Below are 8,701 nucleotides of genomic sequence, written 5' to 3' on the forward strand. Positions count from 1 at the left end.
TTGAGCGGCGGCTGGGCGCTGCTCCAGGCCCTGGTTTCCCCTTAGGTACAGTAAGAGAGCACCCTCCGGCTCCAGGAGACGCAAACCTCGCACCTGGCCGGGTTAATGTGGCCCTGGGGTCCCTGTTTCTTTTCTTCCACGTTACGGGTTCTCACCAATGACCCTCCAGGAGAATCCAGAACAGGGAAAGAGTGTAAACCCGAGTAAACTTTATTTTTTAAAAAGAGGGGCGGCAGAGGCGGGGGATGGGGAGCCCCCGCCCGGTTGCGCCTGTCATATCCTGGTGGTGCCGGCTCTGCGCAAAACCAGCGGCTAGTCGGAGGCTCTGAAACGGGCTGCGGACCCCAGGCCGGCCGCGAGAGGCCCAGTTCCCGCTGAACGCTTCCTGCGATCCTGGCCTGAGCTGAGCGCCGCACAGAGCTAGGCTCCCGCTTCCGACAAGGAGAACGACTTGCTCAGGATCGGGGTCACAATCCCCCATCTCCGGCCTGCTCTTCAGCCAAACCTCCCCCAAAGTCCTCCTTCTTGCCCAGGCCCCTACCCCCACCCCATAAAGCCCAGAAGCGCCAACTTCGCTCTCGCCGCCGAGCGCTGCTGTCTGGCTAATCCCGGGTGCTGCTCACGGGGTCCTAGCCGCCACGGGCGTTCCCCGTCCACCCCCATTCCAGGTCCACTTATCTCGCGAGACACCCGAGCCCTCTCCCAACCCGGGCTTCGGGCCCCGGGCTCTGGGCTCCGGAGACACAGCCGCGACCTCCTTTGCTCTCCGGTGTGGTCTCCGGGTTTTGTTTCCCAGGACGTTGGGGCGGAGAAGAGATGTGTGCGACAGAGGGGGAGGGAGCGAGAAGACCGTCCCTCCCGGAAGGCCCGGGCCTGCAGTGAGGGGAGCGGTTGCCACCAGGCAGGGAGGGGGCTTCCGCACTGGGTGGCCCGGGTGGCCGGGGCGGGGTGTCACTCAGGCCTGGCAACTGCATCACCGTCCGTGGATAGGTTGCCGCTCTTCACATAGAGTCCTGGTTCTGCGGGCTACGGTCCGCGGTAGAAGTCTTGGGATGGGCAGTAAAACCTCTGCCTCCGAGCCTTCGGCTTTTTCTGGAGCGGGCCTGAGCTTCCATCGGGTCTCATAGCAATTACCCAAGCAAGGAACCCCGCGGTGCCAGGACGCAGCCGGCGCGCGGCCCCGTCCTCTCCCGGGCCTCCGGGTCTCGATCTGCTGCAGTCACCCCGCGCCCTGTCCGCCGAGGAGCACAGTGACGCAGGCAGTGACAGAAACCCCTCCCACCCCCTCTCTCGCACTGGAATCTGGACCCCCTCATTTGGGGCCCAGCTCCCCCACTGACCGGCTGGTGACCTCGTGACAGCAGTGCCCCCGTCAGGTTCCCCAGCTGTGCCTGGAGGGGTTGCCCTTGCTCTGTGGCACCGGATTCGCTGTACGCCCTTCCTCTCTCCCTCCCTCTTAGAGCCCTAGTGCTTTACGGCCCTTTCCTCCAGTCCAGTGATGGGGGCTGCCTTGGGGAAACACCACAGAACCACAAGGCAATCTGCCCGAGGTTGCATTCCTCAGATTTAATAAAACCTGAGGACCCCGAACGAGGTCCCAGAATGGACTGAAGGAGTGTGGGTCACTACGCCTCCTCTCTCCCCTTCCACCCTCCTTCCACAGCTCCGCATAGTTAACAAAGGCTGTGCTGGAATCTCTGTCCCCCAGGCCCAGGAGGGACAGAACTCGAATTTTCACTCCCACCCCTGCCGCACTTTGAGGTGGAGAGGATTAAACTCAGTAGTGTACCTGACTTGGCCAGCCTGGGCCTGGCTCAGGAAGATTACAGCAGGACCACTACACTGAGCAGAACTGGGGGTAACCCTAAGGGCTGGAAGGGGTTAGGAGGTGCATGCACTCATACACTGATGGTCCATTTCTTCCCTCCGGACTGCAGGTTTTCTCAGGCCCTTCAGGGGACAGTGGCAAGTGAATATTCTGGGAGCTGTTTCGAGGTTAAGAGCCTAGAAAGGGAGCTTATTTTCCAAAGACTTGGCAGGGCTGGGGCTTGCAGAGAATTGCCTGCTGCCCTCAGAAAACACCCTCTTTCTCACTCCTCCCAGCCTTAAACCAAGGCCTGAGATGCTCGGGTACCAGTAATCCAAGTGCAGGTTTCAGGAAAGGGCGATCAAGCAGAGATTAAAAAAGGAAGTCATCAGCCGCTGCAGGTGGAGGCCATAACGGTTTTCACATTCTGAAATGCAAAGTCTTCGTCTCAGCATAATATTCCTGACTCTCTTTCCCTCTTATTTGCACCTGCAAGGACCTGGTTTCAAATCTCCGTCCTGTTTGGAACTCTGCAGGACCAAGTTTCCATCACTCCCCTAGCTTTAACCAGCAAAGTGGCCATTTTGACATTTCCATACCCTGGTGGTAGTCCTAGGAAGCACAAAAACAGGAACCAACACGGAAGCTCCCAGCCCAGACTAGACCAGAGAGGAGGCAACCAGGAGGCAACCGAGGCTTTCCGTGTGTGTGTTGGGGGGGCGGGGAGGGCAAACACGTGCCACCAAGCCGCACCCCTGGAAAGGGCACCCTGCGTGACCTTGAGCAATTTAGAGTCCTCAGCCCTCTGCCTCGGTCAGGTACCCCCACAGGTGCCCGTACTCGGCTGCCAGATGCCTCCCTCCTGTGTATACCGTGGAAAACTTGAAAACTCACGGAGGCAGGCGCCTCTGCAGGCTGGAGCTGCTGATGGTGGCCGGCCTCTGTGCAAACCCCGAGTCCTTGGTTTCCCGTAGGTCTCAGGAAGGGCTGGCCGGTACAATCTCAAGGACCTCGCATTTAGTCCTTAAAGCCCCAGGAGACTGAACCAACAACAGGAGGCGGTTCTCAGCCCCGGGCAACTTCCGGAGTGAGCGCCGCGGTGCCCTCGGGCTGGCGACCCCTGTGTAGCCCGGTTGCTACCGTCTGAAGTGCCCTGGGCTGAGAAGGAAGGGCAGGAGGTTCAGAGTGGCCCTCATGCCCAGAGTGGAAGCGATTCCTAGGATCCTGCAGCGACCGAGCTGCCTGCGTGCCCGGCCCGGGCCAGGTGGAGCAGGTCACGGCTCGAGTCCACGTAGCCCGGGGAAAGGATGTTTTCAGAAGACACTGCGCGTGTCTCTCTTACCTCGCCGCGTCCCCCCCGCCAACGTCGCGGATTCAGAACCGCCCCCACCCCCGATCAAGTCCCGCTGTGTCATAAAATATTTTATTGGAAAAAAATCACCGTCTTCGTAAGAGAGGGGTAGGGGCCCCAGCGACGTCGGGTTGTCCGGGCGCCATCTCGGGCCGTGGTGGCCTGCGCCGGGCCGCGGGGTCCCCCGACGCGCGGAAGCGGGTGTGTGCCTGGAGGCGTCCGGGCCCGGGGGGCCGGCCCGAGGCGACTGGGGGGTGCAGGATAGGATCGGGGCGTGAATGCTCGTGGAGCGCCTGGCGACGGCGAGCTCCGAGAGGAGGCGACCTTCCGCCACGCTGGACGTGTTTCCAGGCTAGGGCCCGCGAGCGCACGGGTTTGGCTTCAGGGTCTGTCCTTCCTTGTTTGGCCCCTAAATGTCCGCATTCAAGGTAATAATAAAAAGTTTAGAAAGCAAACGGCGTGGACGCAGAAGGGCCGACTCGCGGCTTCCGGAGGGATATGGGGGCCGCGGACTGCGCTGGGGTTCCCTGGGCCCGAACCCTCTGCCGCGCTCAGTCCTCGTGGCTCCGGTCGCCGGCCTCGCCCGGCGCCTCCGCCGGCTTCTCCGCTTCCTTGGCGCGCTCCTGCTCCGTGAGCTGTTCGCTCGTGGGGATGGAGTTCTTCTTGGGCCTCCCCTTGGGCTTGGTGGGAGACTCCAGGCCGCCGCCCTGCAGCACCTGCGCGGGAGACGGGCGGCACCGCGGTGAGCTGGGACTGGGCCGGGGACCCCCGCGCCCTGTGCCCCGGCAGGGCCTGAAGAGCCAAACGAGGCCATTCGAGGCCGAGCCTAGCCCCCGGGAGATGGCGGCCATTTGTCTGAGCGCTGCTAGGGAAAAGGGACCAGAGGGTCCGGCAGAGGGGTTCAAGGCTTCCAGGAATCCTGAGGGTTCAGGAAGCACGAAAGGAGCTGAGCTAGGGCACCCAGTGGGACAGAGAGCAGAGAGGGTCTCTCTGGGCACCAGGCACCGAGGGAATCGGGAGGGCTGCGCATAAGTCTCCGTGGTGGAGCAGCTCTTGAAGAAGGCTACAGGGGCACGGCCGCAAATAAGAGGGCGCAGAATGCCACAAAAACACTCACTATTTTCTTCCACTTCATCCTTCGATTCTGGTACCACGTCTTCACCTGCAACTGGCTCAGACCCAGGGACTCGGCGAGATCTATTCTGGAAAGAGCGGGGTGCACCCTCAGCAGGGCAGGCAGCCCTCCTCCCCCTACCCGCTGGGCTTAGCCTGGCCCCGCGCTACCTGTCGGGCGTGGAGAGGTACTTCTGCTTCTCGAAGCGTTTCTCTAGGCCCATCAGCTGCAGCTCGGTGAACACGGTGCGGCTCCGACGCCCCTTCTTGGCCTTGGTGCCCGGCTCCCCGGCGCCAGGCGCCTCCAGCTTCCCGCGGAGCTGCAGCTCGAGCGGCAGGTGCGGCGCGCCGGCAGCGCCGGGCAGCCCAGGCCCCGCGGCAAGCAGCGCCGAGCCCAAGCCGGAGCAGCCAAGCGGCGCCAGCGGGAACTTAAACACCGCCGCCTGCTCGGCCTTCAGCACGGCTGCGGGGAGAGAGTGGGGAGACGGGTGAGCTCGGGCCTTGCTCCTCCTCCTGGAGATCCTCGCACCATGCGCCCTAGCCGAGAGCTCTCTCTCTCAGCCGGTGACCCAACACAAAACCTTCGTGCTGGCCGGGAAGTGAGAGATTTGCGCCAGGCACCTAGGCTGAACCTCCTCGACGCCAGGGTCCCCAGAGTCTGGGAAGGGAACCTCCCCCACCCGGGCTCTGCCTGGCATCCTCCAGACCCCAGCTGCTCGAGATTTCAGGATTCTCAATGAACAAGGTCGAAGCTCCCAAACACATAGCGTATGTGTCACGGAAAAGGGAAACCAAGAAAAAACGGCACAGAGTTAGGAAGATAAGCATTTGCCCCAACTAAATAGGCTTTGCTGCATTCAGAGGGGGGGAACAAAAAGAGTTTCAGTGGAATAAGCACATCTGCTCTTCTGTGCAGGGCAAAACAGCCAATTCTGAGGGGCAGACAGTGGGTTGTCAGCAGGGGTGAAGTTGGGCGCTTCCCAGAAATTCCAAAGCACCCCAAGAAATGGGAAATTTGTTCTTCCTGTTTTCTCCGTTTAGACTCTTCCCCACGAAGACGTTTCAGTTTTCATTAGTCCTAAACGATTTTTTTTTTGCCCGCTTCAAACGAATTATTAATAGTGCAGCTGGAGGCAAAAGGCAGCAGAGATTGGACTCAAAACGAACAAACTGGCCCTGCTGCCCCCCAGGCAGGCGGAGCACTGGCTGGAGGGTCACTGCATGTGGAGGAAGTCGGCTCCCTGGGCTGAGGTCACGCTAGAATGTAGGAGGGCTCCCTGCCCAGATAGGCATCTCACTACCAGTGAGTGCTAGCCCCGATGGAGTCGGGAAGGGCCCAGGCAAGATGTACGGGTGAATATGAGGAGAGAGCCAAGAGGGGAGAAAGGATCCTTGGGGGAAGGTGAGAAAGGAAAGGCAGACCCACCCCACTGAGAGAGGCCGGTTGGAGAGAGGCTGGGGAAAGGCCAGAAGAAGGGGTGCAGTGGACAGGGCACGGCAGGTCAAGGCAGGGCCCCGACAAGGAAAGAAGAGAACCGAAAGGGACAGAAAAAGCCTGAGTTGCTGGTTCAAGCTCTGCCAAGGCGCAGCCGACCTGGAGCAGAAGGGCCATTCGGGCAGCAGCTCACAAACAAGCCTCTTGTCCCCAGGCAAGACCCAAGGGGCTCTGTGCTACAGCACAGGTCGGTTCGTCGCCAGCCTGAGACCCCGGGCTCTGGAAGGCTCCGGGCTGGCTCGGGCCAGCGTCAGCCCCCAGCATAGCACTCGGAGACACGGGCCTCTTTCCCAAAGGTACGGCTTTCCCGGCTTGGGCAGCCGCGGCCACTCCCAGCCAGCTCTCTGTGGGAAGGCCCAGGCGTCCGCGGCCTGAGGTCGCTTTGACCCGAAGTCTGACATTAGCAGTCTGGTCCAGCGCCCACGATGGGGATGCGGGCTCGGGTCCCCGGGCCTGGACTCCTCGGGGCTGGAAACCGCAGGGTCGCAGTGAAGAAGAGAGCGAATGCCCTCCCGGCAGGCCTGGCCCACGGGCACGAGGCCTGGCTTCTGCGCGGCCCAGCTCCTGCCCCCTTTGCTTCCCCGCCGGGAGCGCGCGGAGGGAACGGTCGGGGGCCTGCGTTCCCGGAGTTGCGTCCGAGAGACGCCGCGGCTCGCTTCCTCCCGCCGAGCCCGGCCAGCGCCCCGCGGCCCCAGGCCCCGCACGTACCCAGGTGGCTGTGGAAGGGCCGCGCCGCCAGCAGAGCCTGCACGCCGAACTTGAGCAGCTCGCCCGCGGCGGCGGCGGCGGCGGCAGGAGCGGCGCCCTTGGGCCCCGGAGGCTCAGTGAGGATTTCCTCGATCATGAAGCTGCGGTAGCGGTGCGGCCGGTGGTCGGCGCAGCCCTCGGGCGGGCCGAAGCGCGCTGCGCCCGGCTCCCCCGGCCGCTGCATCGCGGCGCCCCGGGGCTTGGCGGCGGCAGCGGCTGGGGCGCGGGGCCCGCGCGGGGGTCTAGGCCGGCCCGCAGATCCGGGCGGCGCGCGGGCGCCGGTTCATGCCCCCTCCCCCGCCGGCCGGCCGGGCGGAGGCACAGGGCGCGGGCGGGGCGCGCGGGGCTCGGCCGGTCGGACCCGGGACTGCGCCCCCGCCCCACTCTGCCGCGCCTCTAGCCCCGCCGGCCTCGCGTCACCGCCCCGCCCCGCCCGGCCGCCCCGCCCCGCGTCGCCGCCCCCCACCCCCCAGGCCGAGCCCGAGGGAGGGCCAGAGATGGGAGGATGGCAGGAGGGAGGGGGCCGGGAGAGGGGCCGACCGTCCCAGACAGAGGGAGACCCAGAGGAGCGCACGCCCAAGAAGGATCGAGCCGGAGAGCTCGGGAGACAAGACCCCCGGGGATGGGAGCTGAGGGATCGAGAGAGAGAGGTGAGAGAGGGTCTACAGCGAGACAGCGAGGGCCACACAAGATGCGAGACAGTGACGTGAGGATGCCAGGGACACCGAGACGTGCGCAGAGAGCAACCGACAGAGGCGCGGGAGTCAGCGGGCCCTGACGTGCCGGAGAGCACAGAGGCAAGCAGCACAGAAAGAGGGGGCAGTTAAGAAAGAGATGGGACAGCTATCAAGGCGAGCGGCCTGGGCAGGGTTTAGGGAGCCCCGGAAAGATCGGGAGGAGGAGAGGCAGAGACCCCGACCCCGAAGCTCGGCCGGAAAGGGGGTGGCGGTGCTCAGCCTCCGTGCCAGGACGCAGGGCTGCCCGCCCGGGCAGGAGTGCAGCAGTGGGCCGGGTGCAACTCGCAGGGTAGTAGCTTCACCTGTGCCTCAGTTTACCAGGTACCGCCTCATTTCTCCTGAACTGCCCTGAGAGGCAAATTTCTCCAGCCAGAATTTGCTTGTATTACCAAGTGGTATGTGGACACATCTACACAACCCTAGATGCTGTGGAGTGGGTTGTGTTCCCCTAGTTCTAGCAAGAGATGGATGCCAGGACAAGGAAAAAGGCAAAGCCTGCAGCTTTGCCTTTTCACAGTTTTGGAGCATCAGAGAAAACCAGGTGGTTTACTGGGTGGAGCCGGGTGAGAAGCCACAGGGTGCCCTGGGAGTCTGGGTATAAACTCTGGTGTGACCTGCCTCCTCTCTGAACTGTAAAGTCCCCAATGTCACTGAGGAAGGCCAGAGGCTTTGCTAGCTCCCTCTCTTCATCATTGGGGGAATATAAGTCCAAGTCGTGGGGTGAACAATCCCAAAGCTCAACCCTCCACTGAGTTTATCTCTTTGGCCATGCCACTCGAGGCAAGCCACTTCCCCATTCTGGACCTCAGTCTCCTTACCTGTCCCTGAGAAGATGCTGACACTTGGCTCCAGGCAGGCTGTGAGGACTTAGTGTGTGTGTGTGGGGGGGGGGGGGGGACCTGTTCCCATGGGCTCCACAGGGTCTGTTAGGGAGGAGTATATAGTTTGTCCAGGCAAGGAGGGTGGGGTGTCAGTGAAGATGGATGGGTGTCCCCAGGAGACTGGGGAGGGTGCCTGCCCCTCTCCTCCTGCCCATCGGGAGTCCCTCAACTGGGGTCCTGGGCCACTTCTCCTTCTCATGTGAGCTCTGCCTGGGGCCTCAGTGGTCACCTCTGAAAAATAGGATCTACCACACCCATGGCCCTGCCCCAAGATGGTGCATCTTCTGTAGCTCCAGCTGCTAGTGGTGAGACACTGGCACCTGCCCCAGACCCTGTGTGGACTGGGAGATGCCCAAGACTCATTGTCCACAGGGACAAAGAGAATGTCTTACCAGAGTCTCTAAGAGCCCAGCTGCCTCTCCCCCTAGAGGCTGAGTGACTTCAGCCAGGGCTGCACGTTTCTGAACCTCCCGGCCATCATCAGAACTGAAAGGTGGCCTCCAGGTGCTCCATGTGTGGGTGATCTTGTGAGTCATATAGCTTCTCAGAAGGGGACAGTGTGGGACCTAC

General features: G+C 62.6%; 1 protein-coding gene across 1 annotated transcript; it reads right to left on the reverse strand.

The window, feature by feature from the left end:
- Positions 1 to 3,709: 3,709 nt before the first annotated feature.
- Positions 3,710 to 6,697, reverse strand: BARX1 (BARX homeobox 1; the record flags this gene model as incomplete). Its single annotated transcript, XM_079705764.1, has 4 exons — positions 3,710 to 3,874; positions 4,276 to 4,360; positions 4,443 to 4,734; positions 6,475 to 6,697. 4 exons carry the CDS (start codon positions 6,695 to 6,697, stop codon positions 3,710 to 3,712), a joined length of 765 nt encoding a protein of 254 aa, XP_079561890.1.
- Between the last annotated feature and the right edge of the window lie 2,004 nt (positions 6,698 to 8,701).

This window comes from Hyperoodon ampullatus (assembly GCF_949752795.1).
Source record: "Hyperoodon ampullatus genome assembly, chromosome: 6".
NCBI classification, from domain to species: Eukaryota; Metazoa; Chordata; class Mammalia; order Artiodactyla; family Ziphiidae; genus Hyperoodon; species Hyperoodon ampullatus.